Source organism: Peromyscus maniculatus, chromosome 20 (genome assembly GCF_049852395.1).
Source record: "Peromyscus maniculatus bairdii isolate BWxNUB_F1_BW_parent chromosome 20, HU_Pman_BW_mat_3.1, whole genome shotgun sequence".
NCBI classification, from domain to species: domain Eukaryota; kingdom Metazoa; phylum Chordata; class Mammalia; order Rodentia; family Cricetidae; genus Peromyscus; species Peromyscus maniculatus.
The window spans coordinates 68,283,775-68,304,422 of NC_134871.1; the positions used below are offsets into that span (position 1 = coordinate 68,283,775).

The following is a 20,648-nucleotide window of genomic DNA, read 5'->3' on the forward strand; positions in this document are numbered from 1 at the left end:
AGACACACTTGTCCTCATGGTGCTGAAAGACCCAGGGCAGTCACGCCCTCTGAAGACACTGCCGCTCTATCCTGACAGGCAGAAAAACCACAGGAAGCCATTAGGTCACAGATGAGAGCCGCCCAGATATCCCAGGGACAAGAGCTGGCCAGTTGCACCAGGCTTTGTCGCTTCTGACCCAACCCAGGGCCCAGATAGTTGCAAAGAACAGGACATTTTTTTTTTTTACAAAGAGTTTGATTTTATTGATATTTAAATATATTAAATATTTCACTGAAATACATGGTACACCACCCTCCCCCACTCCCACAGTGGTTACATTTATAAAACCAAAGCCCATGGCCTCCCGTTACCCCAACACCTCCACCAACCAGTGAGGAAAGGGGCAACGGTGGGTGACTCAGGAAGGCCATGGCTGGCACTGTGGTACAGGGAGCCAGGGTGTGGACAGGCCCCTCCCCCTGGCAAGAAGCAGACATATCACCCAAAGCTGAGCTCTTCCCATTCTGGCTTACTCACTCCCACCCCGATGACATCAAGTCGTCCCTTCCTATCCGGGAATACAGCTTGGGGAGACGGAGGAATATTCTGTCTGGACCAGCTAATCTTCTCTCTTCTCAGCCTCAGCTAATCAAGTGCCCAGTGGTCCATCAACTGGAACATGGAAGTTCCCAGGGAGGCAGTACCAGGTCAGAAACCAGGCCTCTGCAGAGAGCTGGTGCCAGGAGCATGAGCAAGGCAAAGCCTGCCCCTTCCATACCCCCACGAAACGCTTTCTGCTCTGCCCTCTCGTCGGCGTCTAAGACAAAGTGATCTTCAATCAGGACTCTGGCTTAAATAGGTTCAGACAGACAACCAAGGCACCAACTAATTCAGCCCAGGGTCCAGGGGGCTGCAGGGGTCAAAGGCAGGCAGGACAGAAAGAGAAGAACAGAGTCCAACCCTTGCAGGCTTCGTGAGGATGGGAAGCCAGGCCTGGAGTCTGGCCATGCTAGATTCAGGCTGAAGGCTTGGGAGAACCGAGTTTAAATTTCCCAGCTCCATCCCCTAGTACCAAAATCTGGGTCCTCAGAGGGATCCCACACTACCCCAGCCAGAAAGTATACCATACCCCAAGACACAAGCTGAGGGACCCAGGGAGTGCCTGAGCCTCCACCTCATCAACTTTCAAGAGTTCAAGTGCAAGGAACACTAGACGTTAAGCAGGTGCTTGGGCCCCTGCCCTAGGCAGGGAGACAGTCAGACTGCACATGTGGCCCCCGAATGGCACTTAGGGATTTGGCACAAAAAGGACTCCTCTTCCCAGACGGCTCTTCATTTTGCTTCCAAACCCCATCCCATTCCTGCGCAACCTGGGCATTTCCCTCCATCCCTTGAAACAGGAAACCCTGACAACAACAGAAGGCAGAGGTCCCCAGGAGAGAGGCAGCCCCACGCAGGGAGCTGAGGAGCTGGAGCACACGGACACACAGAGACCTAGAAAACACACACACACAAAAGCAACATGCACACACAGCTACACAAATGCACAGGCCCTCCCTGGTGCCAGACTCAGGAGGAGGCCAGGTTTGAGGTCAGGGTCACCAATTTCTTGGAACCCTGACTCTTTTCTATTTGGCAATATAAGGGGTAGAGGCGCTCCATGCCCCCTTGCCAGCAGACAGCAAGTGAGCACTCGGGCCGAGGGAGCTGACCCTGGCCACACTGGGGCCAGGTCAGTGTGGCGCTATCCTTCTTCCCTGGCCGCCCGTACTCTCCGGCACCTGCAGGTGAACGTCCAGTTCCTGCTCTTCCGATGTCCCCACACACACGGGTTTACACTCTGGCTGGTCATTTTCACAGTACCAATGGGGCCAGATACCCCTTTCCCTGGAGCGTGCAGGAACTGAGGCTAAGTCTGCGTTATCAGAGGTCCCTTTGTTCCCCTTTGGGGACAGATCACGGGACTAGGATTTGGCAAATGGAAACATTCCCCTGAAATGTGGTCAGAGCTGGGTCCCCACAGTACCTCCTTCCTCTGCCTTGTGCCTAGGAAGGAGACTTGGCTGGGGCTGGGAGTGCCCAGGACCCGTGCTGAGGGCACAGCCGAGCAAAGGCAAGCATGGAACAGGCATTCCTCATGCCCGCCCCGGTCTTCGTACAAAATAGTCCCAGGAAAAACAGGGGAAGGGATGACCCAGCCCTGAGCCTGTCGCCCAGACAGGGAAACAGCAGGTAGAGTGAACTGCCATTGGACTCTCACGCAGGAGGGCTACCTGGCCTCTGCCGCCGCTGCCGCCCCCTCCGCTGTTTCCGCAAACGAGGACAGCAAACGGCCCCTACTCCAGTTCAGAAAGTCACTTGGATAATCCTCTTGGTGTCCCCTCCTTCGCCATTTCGAAGGCAGACGAACATGGTCGGAGCACAGCCCACCGCGGTGGTCCCTTTTGCCGTCAGCAAGATCTGGGGAGGCCCAGTGGCCCCTGCGGCAGCTCCACCCAGCGAGCAGAAAGTCCGTTCAATGCCCACCTTGGTCCCTTCAGCTGAATCTCAGCTGCGCTCTGCTAACTGCTGGGACCTCCATTGAGGAAGTAGGTGGTCATCTCCCCCTTACCCTTCACCTTGACCACCCCTCGACACTCCAGTTGGTAGCCCTTGGCAGCTAGAACCTGGTAAAGGTCCGTGGTCACCTGGGGAAGCGGGAAGGGAGCCTGCTTAGCCCGGATTCCTCGATGCATTGACAAGAAACCCAGTAGGGAGTTCTCCATCAGGCCAGCTCCCCTCCCTACCCCCACAGCCAGAGAAGAAAGCCACCCTGCCCCTGGCCTGCAGAGAGACTGGTGAAAGCCCTCTAGACCCTCACCCCTCCCAACCTGCCTCACATCCCCTCACCTGTATTCGGTCAGGAACCCCAGTGCTGTCCATACGACTGGAGACATTCACTGTATTTCCCCAGATGTCATACTGTGGCTTCCGGGCCCCAATGACACCTGCCACAACTGGACCCATGTTCAACCCTGAAGTAGAGATAACAGCAAAAGTCGAGAGCAAGAGACTGAGGCTAGGATGCACCAGGATCACTCCAGCAATTCATCTTCCCCTGCATCTTGAGAAGGACCCAAGGGGGGAGGAGAAAAACGTGGAAAGGGGACGATTGTTCTGGTGATTTAAAACAACAAAAGTCTGGGTGTGACAGCTGAGGTTGCTTCCCTGAGTCCAGACAACTATTGCTGTACACGCTGGATGCATCTCTGCGTTCACCCCTCATATTGCTGCTACCCTCTTACGGACAAGATGTTGGGGTAACTAACTTCCCGAGCCTGTAAACAGAGCTGTGGGAAGTCAAGCCAGACTCCAGACCTAGGCTGTTAATCACTGCCTTCCACCAGTGCATTCGAGAAGTGTCTCTCGAATCAGACTGGGCACACACAGATGCCAGACAGTGGCCTTAGGACAAAGCTGCCTACTAGTCCTCCAAGCTTGGCCGAGCTCAGCTCTGAGGGTCATTCTCCTTTTAAAGGGGGGAGGAAGGTGCTTAATGTGAGAATTAAAACGCACTCAACATATCTAGGACAAGACCCCAGCCCACGGAAGACTCAAAGTAAATGGTCTTTGTCCTTAGTACCAGACTTGCCATGAGGGTGGGAGGCGGGAACTCTAAGGAATCCTGATGGAGAATGGGGGACCGTACTCAACCCATACCTTCAGCTTTACCCACAAACCGTCCCAGAAAGACAGACAGGCCCTCACCGATCTTCATCTGGAAATTATTGAAGGAGTGTTCATTGATGTGCTTCATCTGCTCCATGAGCCGCATGGCGTAGTCTGCCAGGGCGGTGATGTGGGAGCGGCCCACCTGATCATAGGTGCTGGCGTTCAGCCCAGAGGCGGCCATGTAGGTGCTGCCGATGGTCTTGATCTTCTCCAGCTGCTGGAACCTCTCCTCACTGATGATCTGGACGAGGGCGGGGTTGGGGGAGGGGGAGGAGGTGTGTGTGTGGGGGGGGGTGTCTGTCAAGCCAGACCCTGGTCTCTTCAAAGCTCACTCCTTGTCATTCCTTAGCTCTCTTCTCCTCCGCCCTCAGTAGCCCCCACTGTCTGGGTGAGCCCCCTTCCAATTGCTATCCTCAGTGTCGGTCTGAGAAGCCGAGAAAGGCACTTCGGGACCCTGGGCAAGGACCTGGGTACCCAGCTTCAGAAGGTTAATGATGGTCCCCTGCAGCAGAAACACTCTGACGTGTTTTGGGGAACTGTGTCCCAGAGTGAGGGAGGGACTTTCCTCATAATAACACTCCATCCCTGACCTGGGTGTTCAGGACAGGTCCTCCCATTTTGCTCCCATTTTCACTATTCAAGAGACCATCTCGCTTGCTCGGTCTCATAGGGATTTTCCCACAGACTACGGTCTCCCTCCTCCATCACATCACCCGATGCCTATCCATCCTGTCATCCTCCTCCTGGACCCTCATGTCCTCTTCTGATTCTCAACAAGGATGACCCCGGCCCACTGAGGCTGACCACCTTGCCGCCTCTGACGGGGCCAGGGACGGGACTCACCCCGTCTAATCCACGGCTTTTCCACCCCGAGTCTGCCCCATTCCCCTGGTCCCCGAACCACCCCCACTCGGCCAGCACTAGTCAAGGAGCAAGCACCTCATCAAAGTCGGCGATGATCTCATTGAGCAGCCGCAGGCACTCGACGCCCTCGTTGTTGGCCTCCAGCTCCACATAGAATTCGGAGAAGTTGGCAATGGAGGCGAACATGACAGCCACACACTCGCAGGACTGGTAGTAGAGCTCATCGTTGCGGCGCTCGCGGGCCAGGAAGTGGGCGGCCACGTCCTTGGGCAGAATGTTGTGCAGCAGGCGCCGGTTGTAGGCCTGAAGCTCCTCCATCTCCTCCTTCTCCCCTGTGGCCTGTGGGCACCACATCCGTCACCCACTGCCCAACATCCACAAGGGGCGGGCGCAGTGGCCAAGGCCTGAAGATGGGCATCAGAGGGAGCCACGTGGAGGAAGAAAGACCCGGGCACAGAAGGCCTAAACGACAGGCAAAGGGGTGACGGGGGCAGGGGCAGGGTGGGAGAGGGGACAGGAGATGTGGACATAGAGAAGGCATGGAACCAGGGTGGGCTCGGGCGGCCTCAGCCCTGGCCAGTTAGCAAGAGGTGCGCTCCTGGCTTGGCCTAGGCTCTGCCCCCCAGAAGCCTCTCCCTCCCACGGAGGTCCATCCGAATCACCTGGAGTTTCCAGAGGAAGTCCAGGCGGGCGGTTGATTCCACCTGCTGTGCGTGCAGATACAGGGCCAGGGCAAAAACCAGCAGAATCACGGGGGTCATATATTTGAGGGCCACCCTCCCTACAGCTGGGCTGAAAATAACCAAGAGGCCTGCTTGGTGTCTGGAGGAGACACCGACCAGCCCCCCAAAATTGCTGTCTCGGAGCCCCCACTTACCAGTCCAGCCCATCAAAGGTCTCATTGGAGGAAGCCCTGGCAGGAAGATACAAAAGTCACTGGCTGCTGGCTGCCAGAGGGATACTGGAGGGCCACAGAGACTCCCTGGATGAGCCCAGTCACTAATGCAGCCTGTGGGCAGAGCCTCCGCTCATATAAATTAGCCCAACGGGGGCAAAGGTTAAGCCTTTCCCGAGCAGGTCTTCCTCAGCTAGCCGTTAAACAGGCCAGGACAAGTTGCTTCAAAGCCTCGTCAGGGAAACAGGGGTCAGACCTAAAGTGCCACATCTGAAAGGTTCGGCATGTGCCAAGGATGTCATCAGGCTCCAGAAGCGTTCGTCACTGTACCAGTCCCCACTGGCCCGAGAGACAGGTCGTGCTAACATTTACCGAGGAGAAGTTAACTCACTAACGTTACAAAGCTAATGAGAAGCAGGCTGAGGACTTAAGCCCAGCAGACTCTTACCGTCCCTGTCACACACTATGGCCACCTATCACAAGGGGCCAGAAGGGTTGGCTTTTAGTCAGAGCTCTGCCCCCATGCAGTGAACTACACATGGTAAGACAGTGGGCAGAGCCGGGTGGTCGTCACAGGCACACCTTGAATCCCAGCACTCGGGAGGCAGTGTCAGGTGGATCTCTGTGAGTTTGAGGCCAGCCTGGGGTCTACAGAGTGAGTTCCAGGACAGCCAAAGCCATACAGAAAAACCCTGTCTCAAAAAACAAAAACTAAACCACAGTGGGTAGGAAAGCACCACGCAAATGTGGGGATTTTTTCTTTTTTTTTTTTTTTTTGGTCTAGCCTGAAGACCCAGGAATTTGTCACAACTGGAATTTTGGGGGGTAAATACCTAAGGTCACGTGCCAGGGGGAACTCTACCCTCTCCCTTCCCTTTCTCCCACAAGTGAGTTGTACATCCCAAGGGCCTCCGTTCCGGAGACTCTCAGCCCAGAAGGGTCGGGGAGACAGACACAGAAGGGGCCGAGAGTGAACTTACAAGCCATGGACGCCAAGCAGCAGGTCATAGTTATCAAATATGGTGGCCGGGGGTCCCAGCAAGAGCAGCACCAAATAGACGAAGCCCAAGACAAAGGTCATAGCCAGCTTGCCGATGCTGCTGATGTGCAGGAAGACAGAGCTGGCCAAGAGACTCAGCAGCATGGTCCCGACGAGGTACTGGGGGAGAGGATGACAGCAGAGGACGTGTTGGGTGACGGCAAAGACCGAGGCGGCGCCCAGAGCAGGAAGAACCCTGCATCCCCCTGCCTCACTAACCTCCCCCACCACCTTCCAGCCCCAACTCCTTTTACAGCTCATGCCCAGCTACACAGGGGCGGGGGCGGGGGGGGGGGCTGGTTACTCCTAGAGTTGGGGGAACGCTTTGAGTTCCTGGCTCTGGGGTGCCCATCACCAAGCCTGGCACAGAGGGACCGAAAACTGTGTCAAAGCAACCCCCTCTGCCTGAACACTGCTCGGACACCTCAGGGAAGCTGCAGGTGGGTGCGGTGCCCTCACACAGGGGAGCATCCAGTCCTAGAGAGTAATTGAGCTGTTGTAGGTGGCAGGCGGTGACATCCGCTGGGGTTAAATTCAGCATCCGGGCCGCGCAGGTCCTTATCGGGGTGTGATTGCAGGTGAACTGAAAAAGTTGGGGGTACGTCAGGATAGCCAAGGAAAGAAAGGGTTACAAGGGTTCCACCTGGGCGCCTTATACTTCACGGACTAGAATTCTCAGGGGTGAGGAAAGAAAGGGAGAGACAAAGCGAGAGAACGAGAATTGCCCCCGCCCCCGCCCCATGGCAGCAGGCTCCCCAAAGGCTGGAAACACTCTCAGTTCTCACAAAGTGCCTGGCATAGGGTGGAGATGGGAGAATTACCATGTTGGCGACGGCGGAGATGAACACGAGCAGAACTGAAAAGATGCCAACTGCCGTGCTGTGCGCCCGTGAGCGGACGATAGTGCGGGACAGGCGCTGCAGGGCCTTGGGGAAGAGCTTCGACAGCAAGAGACCAAGAGTTAGAAGCGACCTTGGCTAAGAGGGAAGACCAGCCAAGAAGAGGGTCTAACAAGAGACATGGCCTCCTCCTCCTCCTCCTCCTCCCTTTTCCACGGGAACCCCCGCTTCCCCCAACGGTCTCGGGGAAGTCCCCCCTACTTACAGAAGCACAGGAGCACACGGCACAGATCAGCACAGTGACCAGCAACAGCAAGAAGATGCTGGCGTAGATCCCAAGCATTAGGGTGGAGCTGGAGCAGGACAAGGACCGGGGGGAAATCAGCAAAGTCTGGGCATCCTTGTTCCCTCCCCCAGAACAGATCTCAGAGACCAGCGGCCTGCACGGGGGGGGGGGGGGGGGGGGCGGGTTAGGAAAGTTGGGGATGTAGTGAGAGGGATGGGGACTCACTGTGGGAATATGAGGAGCTGGATGAAACAGATGAAGCAAAACACCAGAAGGGCGCAGGCGACGTAGGCTCCGAAGCGAGGGTCCACCTTCCGCGAATACTGAGGGGAGAGAGGAGAGTGAGCTGGGTGCTGGGTCCTGCCTGGGCAGGGATGACATGGACAGCAAGAGCAGGGCACTCCCAGGGCCTCGTGGGGAAGAGCGGGCCCGATTTATATGAGCTGACACTCGTGCAGTGGTCTCTTCCCTCCCCAACACGTCCTCCTGCTCCTTCAACTTGTGTTTAGCCTCCCAGCTAGGCCCTCCCTCCCTCCAGCCCTGTCCTTCGGCCCCGGTATCCCCCAAACCTTCTTCTCAAGGTCCTGTCTCTGGAAGGTGAGCAGGAACCGGCGCACGTGGTCCTTACGCAGTTGGTCGATGCTCCGGGCATCAATGGCACGGCCCAGGAACTCATCCACCTCATCTTCAGGGTTCAGAGCATCTTGGGCACCACGGCTGATAACAGGACACAGGTTTCACCGGGTGCGTGAATAATGCATGACGCGTGATAAGCAATGAGAAGGGCAAGGCTCCGGCCGCAGCCGAAGAAGGCTCCGTGAGCTATGTGTGTGGTACCTGCTCCTCCTACACACCGTAAGCAATGGGAGGTCTCCGCTCCCACAGCCCATCCCAGGCCACACACGCCGCCTCCCTCCCTCCCTGGCCCGCCCCATCCCATAGACCAACTTACTTGTCTTTACTAGAATCATCAATGCCCTGGAAGAAGAAACAGAATGGGTGAGGGAGGAGAGAGGCGAACCGCGATCACCACCCCAGTACCTTTCCTATTCTATCTAATACTAGGTCGGGAGTATCTCCACACACACTTCGGGAGACTTGTGGCCCTTTGGGTGAAACTATTCCCCCCGCTTCCAATTTTAGAACACATACGTGGAGATGACAGCTATAGGAAGAAGGGGGACAGAACATTCCCTCACTTTGAGGGGAACCACAAAGTGACACACACACACACACACACAGTGCGGAGAGCGAGCCCCTCACCATCTGGCGGAACGCCTTGGAGTCCTTGGTCCGGGAGAAGGCACGATCAGGTGCCCAGCGTGGCATCAGCCCTTCCATGGAGTTGGCGCGCGTCCGCTGCAGCTTGGCCAGCATGGCCTTCTCCTCTTTCTGTGTGACCAGCGTGAACGCAGGCTCAGAAGTGGAACCCCCAGAAGGCCTTTGCCAGCGCCTCCCTGTGCGCTTCTTTCCCTCCAGCCCCTCCCAGCATTCCTGCCCTGGCCCCTGACCCGTTTCTGGCTGGCGCCCAGGATGAGGAAGGTCTCGATGCACTGTTCCTTGAGGTACGCGTTGCGTTCACCACCGCGGCCTGGCTCCACCTCATAGTCCCCATTCAGGTACTGCAGCGTGGCCCGAGTGATGTGGATGCGACTGTATGGGGCCAGGAGGTAAGACCCTGGCTCTCCCACCCACCCACCCACCCACCCCTGCCACCAACTGGACCCTTCCACTCACCCGGCCCGGCCTCCAGCCTCCATGTGGTTGGCCAGGGTCACGTCATTGGACCACACATCAAACTGCCATTTCCGCAGGCCAAGGACGCCGCAGTGCACACGTCCACTGTGGATGCCCACACGCATGTTCACGTTTACACCAGTCACTTCACGCACCAGCCTGGGGAGAGGCAACTCCAGATCAGTTCCAAGCTGTCTTCTCGTCCTCTAGTCAAGAACCCACTCTGAGGCCAGCAAGATGGCTCAGTGGTAAAGGCACCGTCTACCAAGCCTGACTACCCAAGTTTGGTCCCCGGGACCCACCACAGTTGGAGAAAATTAACTTCTGACCAGCATACATGCACCATGACAGGTGCATCCACACTTACATACACACACAGAGTAAATAAACAAATGTGATTTTAAAAATTAAAAAAAAAAATCCAAGCAGCCCAGGCAAAGATAGAAGCAGAAGCAGGGGAGAGAAGCACAGTTCTGACTAGACATGGGCAGGAGGATACCTGGGACTCAAGGACAAAGGCTTAAGAACTATGTCCAACAGGGGCTACCACTACCCTGTAGGACTGAGCTGTTGCCAGCTCTGGCCTGCTTGGCAGCTCCCTGAACCCTCCAGCAAGCAGGCTGGGGTCAGAAGCAGCACAGGGGTCTTCACACAGAGCAGAGGAAGATCCACTCTCCTCCCCATCTCAGAGATAAAGAAAGAGCTACAAAGACGAGGGAAAATTCCTAAAGACACATCAGAGTAGGAGCAGCCCGGGAAGCCACAGATGCAGAAGGCCTGGGAAGGGGCACTGCTTACGAAATGGCCTCGATCATGTCCACTCCCATCTCCACACAGCAGTGGGCATGGTCTGCCCGGGCTTCGGGCAGCCCTGACACACAGTAGTAACAGTCTCCTAAGATCTTGATCCTCAGACAGTGATTCTCCTAAAGAGGAAGAGGTGGAGAGATCACCTTCACTCTCCTGATCACCCAGCACACCTGGCCCACCACCTTCAGCGCAACCTCTGCCCCCCCACATCCACTCCCCCAAATGCCTCCAGCGATGCTGTGAGGTCATCGCGGTTGGCACAGTCCCCAGGCCCCAGCACCCTTACCGCAGCCAGCTTGTCAAACCGGGCAAAGAGCTCGTTCAAGGTCATGACCAGTTCCTGCGCAGTGCACTGGGAGGCCAGGCTGGTGAAGCCCTCAATGTCCGCAAATAGGATGCTGTGGATAACAGCAGAAGAGAGATGGGCCTCATAGCCCTCGAGGACTCTGTGACACCCGGCAACCCTCTTGGCACCGTCCCCTCTCCCCATTCTACCTGACATTATCGTGCTTCTGGATGTAGATCTTATGGAACATCATGTCTTCTTTTTTCGTGTTGATGTCTTCTTTCATCTCCATGGCAACATGCTGGGGCAACACCGATAGCAGCAGCCGTTCCTAGACCAGTGGTTTCAACCACTACTACCTCTTTGCTTCCCATTTTGATCCTTCTTGTTCCTTCCACATTCCCAGAGCCCTACCATATCTCTGTGACCTGAGCATCCCTTCTGGACCTTGGCCCGACGGATGCTGCCTAACACTGCCCTCAGAAGTCATCCATCCTAGCTCTCAATGCAGCCTCCCCACCCCCCACCCCGCCCCGCGCACTCCTGTATGCTCCCTCCCACCCTTGAACAGGACAGGACTCCCAGGGGCTTGTGTGATGATGATGCACAGTCCTTGGGGACCATTCACACTGCGCTCCATAGCCACAGACAAGGCGGCCGCAGGTCTGATCGACAAGGTACTGGGGGTGAAGAGAAAGGAATGCCCCAGCTGAGGGAAGTGGCCCCCACCTGCTGGCGATTCTCATGCTGCAGGTGCAGCCGAGCCTGGATGTAGCCTCGGGTCTCCTGAAAGGCTTGGCGCTGAGACACTTCAGCAGGGTAGTGTGTGCAGATGCCGATGGCGTTGGTGCAGAGAAAGAGCACCACGTTAGCACCGAGCTGTAGAAGGGTGGCACAGGCAGGCGAATGACCATCTCCCCAGCACCCAAGCATCCGCACCCCCACGCACACTAGCTCCTGGGCTCTCTCAGGACATACTGTGAGCAGGAAACAAAGCCCCGCACTCTGTCCCCAAGCTGGGCCATCCCTGTGACACACTGTTCCCCCCTACAGATCTCCAGATCCCAGCCTGCCTAGATCACTCTTTGACCAGAAAGATGAGCTGCTCACAGCTTCAGAAGCAGGAACACCAACCACAGCCACATAGGTTACCTACGGTCCTAGCCCAGGCACCCTGTAATCTCCTGCCCCACAAACAATGCTAACAACAGGCAAGTGTTCCTTCTGCGTGCGGCTCTCCTCACAGCGCAGCACCAAGGAGGTCCGAGCTTCCCATCCACTTCTGGGTAAACCAGGTGAACCAGGACAAGCCACTTCCTCTGTCTAGGCCTCCATTTACTCAACTGTAGCCCAAACAAGAGGGATAATATCTCTAAAGCCTCCCCAACGCCAGATTGAATAATAAGAATGACCACTATTGGGTTTTGTTGTTACTGTTGAATTTTTGAGATAGGGTCTCACTATGTGATATTACAGGCTGGCCTCAAACTCACGGCGATCCTCCTGCCTCAGATTCCCAAGTGATGGGATCGCAGATGTAAGCCGCTATTGCTGTTGTTATTATAGCTGCCAGTTTGCTGGCCACCTGCAATGTCTAGGATCCTAAGGATGAGTTCCATACGTTAACTGATGGATTTCTCACACGTCTGCGAATAAGGTAACAGCATCCTACTTCACAGTTGAGCGAGTCAAACACAGAGGAGCCCGGTTACTTGCCCAAGAGCCCACAGTTGGTTATGGCTGGCATGAGACTGGAATCCTGGACAATCAGACTCCAGAGCCTCTGTCCTAACCCCACTGTCTGGTATAGCCCACTCCTGAAGGCCAGTCTCAGAGCTAGGCAACCATCAATCCGACTAGTAGAAAGGACGCATGGCCACCCCTACTACCAAGTATGATTCTCCTCCTCCTCCTCCTCCTCCCTCCCTCTCACGCCTCCATCTCTTACACACACACACACCCCACCAAGGCCTCATGCCTAAGCCCTCACCCACAGCACAGCCAGTCCTAAATCAGTCAGCAGAACTGACTGGAGAGCAAGTCCAAGGGAAGCGCGTCTCAGTGTTGCTGGAGACTCAGGGGTTAAACCGTGGCACTGGGACTCCACCCAAGCTGCAAGGGGCAGGGCTATGGTTAGGGAGAGGAGAGGGAATGCACACCAACTGCCCTGAACCAGAACTAGCCCTGCAGACTTGGACAGGACTTCGATTCCTCTGTGGAAAACTGAGGCCTGGCTAACTCCGGGCTCTTAACTCCAGCACGGACCCGCCGGCACTGGCCTTCAGCTGCCCTCCCTGTCCACGCAGCTCCCAGAGAGCCCATGCAGAACTTCCCCTCTCGGGAGCAGGGGTGAAGAGGGGGCACTCTATCTCCCTTGGGGGCTTCTAAGAATAGCCCCCAGTGGGGGAGTAGGAGGGGGCAATCCAGGCAACTTCCCTTCCTGGCCCCAGGAGCCCAAGAGGAAAATGTGAGTCACAGTGTAGGGAAGGGGAAGAGCGGTGAGGGACTGAAATAACTCTCTACACACATATCCCTATCTACCGTGAGAAAAAAATGGATGCCAAGGCTCTGGAGGTGACCCCAGCCTAACCGATGTCCCTGCTCAGCGTGTCTCAACGAGTGGGTCAGGAAGACGAGTTCTCCCTCTGAACACGAGTCGGGCTGGATCTGGGAAGGGGCTGGCCAAGGAGGCTACAGGTCCCTGCTCCATGCAGGAACACAGGCCCAGGTGGGCACATGAGACTGTTCTCCGTTCCCAGAAGCTGAATGGGCAGCCACAGCCCCACAGATGGGCGCAAGCAGCACAATTTTCTCTACCATCCCAGGAACGCATCTGCAGAGACCCCCACGGGGTGAAACCGAAGCCAGGCACCCTGGGGAGGTAGGAGGCTGGCAGTTCCGGGGCCTCCCAGGCTCAGCCTCCCCCATCAGGCACTGGGCTGGGCCCTGGGCACCAGGCCAGCTGAGAGCAGAGAAGAGCCACACACCCACCTTCTGGCAAGTCCGGCCCGAGAGGGGGAAGGGAGGCCCTACTCCTAAGCTTCTCCCCTAGAACAGGAGTTCTCCCCAAATCCCTGCTTCCCAGGCCGCCTAGAAGAGAACCTAGGACCCAGCACAGGGAGCTCGGTCTGGCCCTTTAAGGGGTCTGACACTGCCCGGGGGGGCACTTGCTGCACCACAAACTAGCTACAAAGGTACTTTTAAAGCATATGTTCTGTTCCAGGCCAAGAAAGGCATCATGCCAAAGCACCCAGCTTCTCACCCCTGGAGCCCCAGACAACTTGCTCTCTGTGTTGTGAGGCCATGGTGGACTATGGGCTACAGCCTTTGGCAAGGAGCTGGGGCCTTTGCCTGTGGAAGTGTCATTAACCACCTACAGCTGCTTCCCGGGGGCTGACACCAACCAGAGCTTGAGTCTCAGGGGGTCAACAAGAGGTCAGAGATGCAAGGCCTGCACACAGCCTGTCTGCAGACGACACTACTTTTTCACTGACCTCGGCCAAAGAGGTAAAGACTGGCCTACCGGGGAACACACTACGGACCTGTCCAAGCAAGAGGCCAAGCCCTGAAACCCCAGCCTGATAGATCCAGACATCTCCCAACTCAGCAAGTGCCCTTCCCACACCTCCCCAGGGCACCCCAGGGCACCTACCTGCTTCCAGAGGAAGGGATCGCCGCGGTTGAGCTGCCAGGCCAAAATCAGATGCAAGGTGGAAAGGCCCAGGCCGCTGAGCACTGCGGCGCGCATGCGGATGGGAAGGAGCGTGTAGGTGATGTAGACGAAGAACACGGGGCACCAGAGGCCCGCAGAGGGGCTGTGTGGGCTGGCCGCTAGGGTACCCCCGACTTGTACAGCCGCTAGGATGCCCAGAACCACGTAGCTCACCACCCACATGGAGTCCTGGCGGAAGCTGTGCCGGTTACACACCACCATGAGCGCCACGAACAGGGTGGCGGCGCAGGTCAGCAGGGCCACATAGGCAGGCTGAGGCCGGGCGGGTGCGGCGTGGAAGGCCAAGAGCACGGCTGTGAGGAGCACCAGCACTGCCATGAGGAGTGTGAGGCTGCTCTGGTTCATCTGGAAGAAGTACCGCTGGTACAGGCGCTCCAGCTTGGCCGAGCGGAACTGCTTCGACTGGAAAACCTGCACCACCCGGTGCCAGCAGGACCGGCCGCTCCTAGGCGATGTGTCTGGTGCCACTTCAGCCGTCGCCAGCGGTGGTGACACCTCAGTGTCATCAAAACCCAAGGCCACCGACCGCAGCCCCAGCTCCATCCCCCTGCCTGGGCCAGGCCTCCTGATGAAGGCCTCATCCTGCCAGGGGCACCGAGGAGCCTGAGCCGCGGGAGTGGGGCTGGGGGGCTCTGCATCCTTAAGGCAGCTCATGTAGCGGGGTGCGCAGAAGCCACTGGCCCGAGTCCCATGGCGTGGGCGCTTCTGCCCGTTGCGTTCGCCCCAAGCCGTCTTCCGTTCATCCACTTTGGGAACCAGGAGGCCACTAAACCATGACATGCTGCTGGGAGGAAGGGGCACGGGTATTAATACCACCGTTGTGGCCACAGCCACCATAGCGGCTTATTCCCTGAGCAGTTCCTACAGCTCTGTTCTCTATGCCCCACATCCTGATAAAACTCTCCAGAGGGGGCAGCAGCCTTCCCGCTCAACAGGTAAGGGACTGGGACATAGAGAGATGGAAAAGACACAGCTACTATACAAGTAAAAAAACCAAGATTCCGAGGGTTGGAGAGAAGATGGCTCTGAGGTTAAGAGTACTGTCTGCTCTTCCGAAGGACCCAGGGTTCCATTCCCAGCTCATAGCTGTCCATGGCTCAGTTCCAGGAGATCCAACACCCTCACCCAGACATACATACAGGCAAAATACCAATGCATATAAAAGTAAGTTTTAAAAATTAAAAAGAAAAAGAAAAAGCAAGATTCTAAGCTTGACTAGCCGGCAAGGCCAGTACACTTAATAATTTACCCTAATGTTAATAGTGTTGTTTTGTTTTGGTTTGGTTTTTCCAGACAGGGTTTCTCTGTGTAGCCCTGGCTGTCCTGGAACTCACTCTGTAGACCAGGCTGGCCTCGAACTCCCAAAGATCTGCCTGCCCCAGCCTTTGTCTCCTGAGAGCTGGGGTTAAAGGCGTGCACCACCACCACCCAATAGTACTGACTTCACCACCACGAACCAGGGTACCCACGTCGAGGACAATGAGAAAAACACATTTGACAGACCGAGACATGAGGACAAGAACCACATAGTACCAGTTGACCAGTGCCATTGGTGTCCCAATGGGGCCTGAACTTCTAATTTTTTCAGCAGAAGCCAAAGAAAACCTTGGATTTCAGTATGACATCTCCCAATTTTTAAATGTTATTAATTGATATATATTTTACAATGCTACATACAAGCCAAATAAATCCTGTCAATGGAATGAGTTCTACTTTGAACTGCCAATTGATGACCTCTATACAAAAGGCACTCTTTCCACATCCTTATCACACACACACACACACACACACACACACACACACACGTACATACACAAGCACACACATACACTTCAGCAAGCTAAATTCAATTTCTCCCACAGGTCACAGCTCAAGTGTTATTTCCTCAGGGAAGACCTCCCAGCCCCACCCACCCCTAGACCAAGTTTGGTCTAGTTTCACTTCTGTTCATTTCCTCCACAGGACTTATTGTCATTTATAAATAAATCATTCCTTGTTTAATATATGCCTCTGTCCCTAGGACTCTAAGCTCTATGACAGTAGAAACTACACATATTATGGTCAGCACTTTATCTCCAAAGCCAGGTACTGGGTCTGGCTAACAGTAGGTGCTCAATAAATATATGACCAAAAAAAAAAAAAAAAAAAAAAAAGACAAAAAGAAAGGTGGGCTGGGCTGGGCATGGAGTGGAGTTTGGTAGCAGATGCTTGTGTAGAACGCACAAGGCCTCGGCTCCCATGCTTAGTATGACAGATAAAGAGATGGGGAGACAATAAGGAAGCTTGAGGGCATGGGTGCTATGGGGGGCCAACATCCAGTAACCACTAATAATGACAATCCTCATCTTCCTCACGGCACCTGTCACATCAGCTGGTCTGTTGTTCCCACGTACCCCGAGCTCAGCCCAGACCAGCACGCTGGTACTCACTGTTCCCATCCGGAACAAGAGCTCCTTCAGGTCACAGCCCAAGTCCCTTATCAGCACGCCTCTTACCACCCTTTGAAAATAGCAACTCCCTTTCCTGGGGCTCCCTATCTCTCTTCCCAGCTTTATAATTTTTCTCCCTCCAGGGCCCTTATCAGCAACGGCCATTCTATAATTTTTCTTATTTGTTCAGTTCTCTGTCACTCCTAACGGGAATGCCAACTTGGTGGAGGCAAGGATTTGGGCAAGGTTTTGTTTGTGTGTGTGTGTGTGTGTGTGTGTGTGTGTGTGTGTATACTGTGGTGTCTACCACTACTATATGTTTGCTGTTTGCTGAGTGGACGGACGTACGTTAGCTAGATTATATTTTCTCTCTGTCACAAACTTTCAAGAGCTTTTCACATGCTTGATTTCATCTGGATTTCCATCTTCACCAAAAGCCTGTGAAGCTGGTCCTAAGACCATGGGCGGAGGGTGGCGGGGGTGGGGGTGGGGGGTGCGGGGTGGGGTGGGGGTGGGGGGAACCAGGACAAATTTGAGAAAAACAAAAGGTGATGAACAGGACAATTTTCCATGGCCTACCCACGTAGAGACCCTGGACAACCAAATCAGTCTTGGATCCTAAATTCCCGGGAAGGACAAGACAAGCCTTGGACCGGCATGGATGACTCCATAACAACCGCCTTACCGTGTGTCCCGTGTGTCCCGTGTGAGCATGAATGCAGTGTCACCCATGGATGACACCACCACCACCACCGGGGCCACACTCCTCCATGCCTGCAGGGCACCCCGAGGGGCCCCTTGTACCTACTGAGCTGGCAGCATTGACATTTGTACTCACTAGGGAACTAGAGAGCTGGCTCACACAGCACCTGCCCCAGGTGGCCCCAGATCCAGACACTGGGGAGAGAAGAACAACACTCTGAGCAGCTGCTGGGGGGCGGGGGGGGGGGGGACCTGAAAGCAGAACCTGAGCTGGGGACTTCTCTGCACTCCATCTCTGGGTCTCCCTCGGCCAAGTTCTGCCAGGGTCCTTTCTACAGCCACAGGGTAGCATGCCCTTCAACTTCTTAATGCCAACAGCACCATCTTGAAGGACAAATAAACCAGAAGTACAAGACTTCTGGTCAGGCTGGCATTTGGAAAAGGTCACCAAAGAAACCCTGGCTATTCAAAACACTTCACTGGAAGCATGATCTTTGGCATAAGACCAGGTTTCACACCGTAAAGGGATTTGCCATCCTGCTGGGACAAGCTAGCCACCTGCCCCCCCCACACACACACACACTCTCAGTCTCTTCCCCCCGAAAGGTGGGAGTGGAATGGTCCTGATGAGAGAATCTCACACTCCCTGCCATGTCGTACACTACAAATATTAGTTCTCCCCACCTTACAAACCTTTGAATGCAAAGCTCTGCCAGTGTCCAAGAGATGGAAAGACAACAGTCATGAGCAAGGAGAACATGCACCCCTCCGGCCAATCAGACGCCTGGCACTATTAGACCCTATGTCCCTGCTCTCAGTCTCCAGGGCTGCTGGAGACAGAACACAGAGTGCACAGTACCACTGTGGACCGCCCCACTCCACACACCGTGACATTTTGCTTCCGCCTCCTCCCCTTCTCCAGTCCCCTTCCCCGCTCTTATCTCCCCCGCCCCACCACCACCCGCCCAGGTCTCTGTTCCCAAAGGACCTGTTTCTGGCCATGTTCCCAGCCCCTGGAAGCACATCCTAGCATCTGGTTCATACCACAGAGGAAGGGACAGACACTATCAGAGAAACGGATGGCCCTTGGAGAACATGCTGACTCCCCACGGGGATGGCTTCAGAGCTCTGGAACTGTGCAACTATCCCATCCCGGGGCCCTCCTCAGGCACTGCCCACCCTGGAGAACTTGCGGGCTCTCAACACTCCTCCAGGCGAGGCTAGTCCAGCAGGAAACCAGAAGGCATTGTTCCAAGCCACAAAATGTCTCTATATGTCCCTCCCCCCCCAAACCTCCCTGTTCCGGGACCCCTCTCCATGAATTCCAAAAGCGCAGACCATGTCCCTCTTCTGCCCTCAGGCTCTTGAGCCTTATGCCTCTCTGACCTCCCCCTCCCCTGAGGCCTGGTCCCTTTGCTCTCTCTCACAGATCTGCTGTTCCATACACAATCAGCTCCCACAGCCAAAGTCATGTCCATTTAGCGCCAAGTCCCATAGTCCCAGGCCCAGTGTCTCCCAGACCTCAAGTCCCGCCCAAATCCTGATCCTTCAGCCCGAGACCAGGGTCTGGAAGCCAAGGCTTGGCCTCAAGAATGGCTCTGCCCACTCTTCTGCCCAGCCCTCTTCCTGGCCACCTCTCAGCCACCTCATCCCCCGGGGTCTATCTGCCTCTGCCCTGGTTGGCAAAATGGTTTAAAAGACTTCGGAAAGTTCACATAGAAGGCTATGCCCAGGGGAAGGCCCGACACTCACCATGCTGGAACCCAGCCCTCTCAATATCCAGGCCTGTCCAGATGTAGGGGAACCTCCCCAGGGCCTGGAGGTTCAGCACAGCCTACCCCAGCCCTGGTTCTCCCTAAGGGCCAAGAAAGGCTCCCATGGCCAGCTCCAACCATACAATTCCCCTCAGGCCCTCTGGCTACAGAGGCATTCTGGGGACACAGATCCACGGAAAGACTCTCCCACCACCTAGTCCCACCTCTGGCTTTTCAGTCAGGCCGCTGGGCCTGCTCTGAATAAAGTCTGCCCACACCACACCCCACCCCTGCCCACCCCGCAACAGGCCTTGGGGAAGTAGGCACTGATACTACCCTCTCATTCCAAAGGTTCAGGGTGAGGGCAGGGAAGGGGCCTCCCTCTCCTCTCAGAGCTGTCTCAAACACTCCAAACTCACCCCCTCCCATCCCCATGCCAACCTCAGGGGGCATCTCCTCCCCGGGAGCATGCCTGCTTCTCCGCTTCTCTGGGCGAGCCTGCAAACTCTGGCGAGTGCAGGAAGGAAAGCTCAGTGGCGTGGAGCGAGGGTGGGAGCCTCCAGCCCGGCCCGAGGAGCCCCCGGGTTCCCATCTCCTCCAGCACTTCTCAGGCACCCCGCAAACTGTCGAGACTCCCCTGTGATCGCTTCGAGAGCCTCGCCGGAGCCCGCTCCCCCGCGCTCACCTGCCGGGGGTCGGCGCCTGGCCCGGCTCGCCGCCCCGCCGCGCCCGCCCGCGGGCTCCGGCCGGCCGGCCGGCCGTCCCGCCGTGCTGCTCCGTGCCCGCGCGTCCCTGCTGTCCCGCCCGCCGCGCGGCAGAGCCTCCGGCCCTCGCCCCCTCCCTTGTTGTCCAGCGCAGCCGCCCTCTACCCCGGATCCAGAAGTCCCCTCCCCGCCGGCTCCCGGACTCCCCGCCTTAAAGGCACAAGCTCCTTTTGTCTGGGCACCCCCTCCCCCTCCCAGAGGCGGGGGCACAGCTGCCCACTCCCCTCCCCGGGACCCGAGTCGGGTGAGCGAGGCCAGAGTCCCGCGCGCCCCCTCCCCTGTCCGCCGCGTCCTCCCCGGGTCTCCGCCGAACAAGCGGCCACTGTTCTGGGCTCCCGACCCCGCGGGAGGGTCGGTGCGCCCGCCCGCCCCGCGCTCCCGCCTCCACCCAGGGCGGCATCCTGCAGGGTGCCCTCCGCCCTCACCCGGGGGTCCGCGGAGGCCGGCGAAGCCACCCACTGGCTGTGAAGGTGCCCGCCCCGCCCCAAAGGGTCGGCTTCTTTCCTGTCGGGGTGCCCTGCGCCCCCTCCTCACCCCACTTTCCTCCCATCCCCAGCCCCCACCGCGCCCGCCCGCTCGCCCTCCCTTTCCACCGCGGCCCCGCTCCCTCCGGCGGGAGCTGAGTTTAATAATTAATTAAGATTTCATTCCACAAGGCGCCAGGTGTGTGCGCCTGGCACCCGCTCGCCCGCACCCCACTTCTTTCCGCTTCCCCAACCCTCTGGGACGCCGGGCCCGACGCAAACCTGCTGCACCCAGAACCGGATCGGGCCGCGGGCAGGGGCATTCTCGGTGCCGCCCTCTGGCCCCACGCTCT

General features: G+C 56.7%; 1 protein-coding gene across 11 annotated transcripts; it reads right to left on the reverse strand.

The window, feature by feature from the left end:
- Positions 1-215: 215 nt before the first annotated feature.
- Positions 216-20,648, reverse strand: Adcy6 (adenylate cyclase 6). Of its 11 annotated transcripts, none has more exons than XM_015993091.3 (22): positions 20,578-20,648; positions 14,102-14,963; positions 11,179-11,328; positions 10,659-10,780; positions 10,450-10,561; positions 10,152-10,279; positions 9,354-9,512; positions 9,128-9,269; positions 8,880-9,008; positions 8,569-8,594; positions 8,186-8,333; positions 7,842-7,939; positions 7,596-7,683; positions 7,313-7,429; positions 6,916-7,074; positions 6,433-6,611; positions 5,435-5,470; positions 5,220-5,349; positions 4,633-4,896; positions 3,730-3,934; positions 2,872-2,996; positions 216-2,669 (listed from the first exon to the last, which is right to left on the reverse strand). In XM_015993091.3, the coding sequence occupies exons 1-22, from the start codon at positions 20,616-20,618 to the stop codon at positions 2,544-2,546; spliced, it is 3,546 nt and encodes a 1,181-aa protein (XP_015848577.3). In that variant the 5' UTR covers positions 20,619-20,648; the 3' UTR covers positions 216-2,543. The 11 variants fall into 11 exon arrangements, with proteins under 11 accessions (XP_015848577.3, XP_042120584.2, XP_076412832.1 ...); XM_042264650.2 differs by having other exon boundaries at positions 14,102-14,966; positions 20,578-20,633; XM_076556717.1 differs by lacking the exon at positions 20,578-20,648 and adding an exon at positions 19,753-19,906.

Coding starts and splice junctions, on each gene's coding strand:
- Adcy6 (XM_006974374.4), bottom strand. CDS start 15,019: ATGGTGGCTGTGGCCACAACGGTGGTATTAATACCCGTGCCCCTTCCT. Junction 10,280..10,449: donor GGTTTGACAAGCTGGCTGCG/GTAAGGGTGCTG, acceptor CTTCCTCTTTAG/GAGAATCACTGTCTGAGGAT. Junction 9,513..10,151: donor GACATGATCGAGGCCATTTC/GTAAGCAGTGCC, acceptor GCCTCTCCCCAG/GCTGGTGCGTGAAGTGACTG.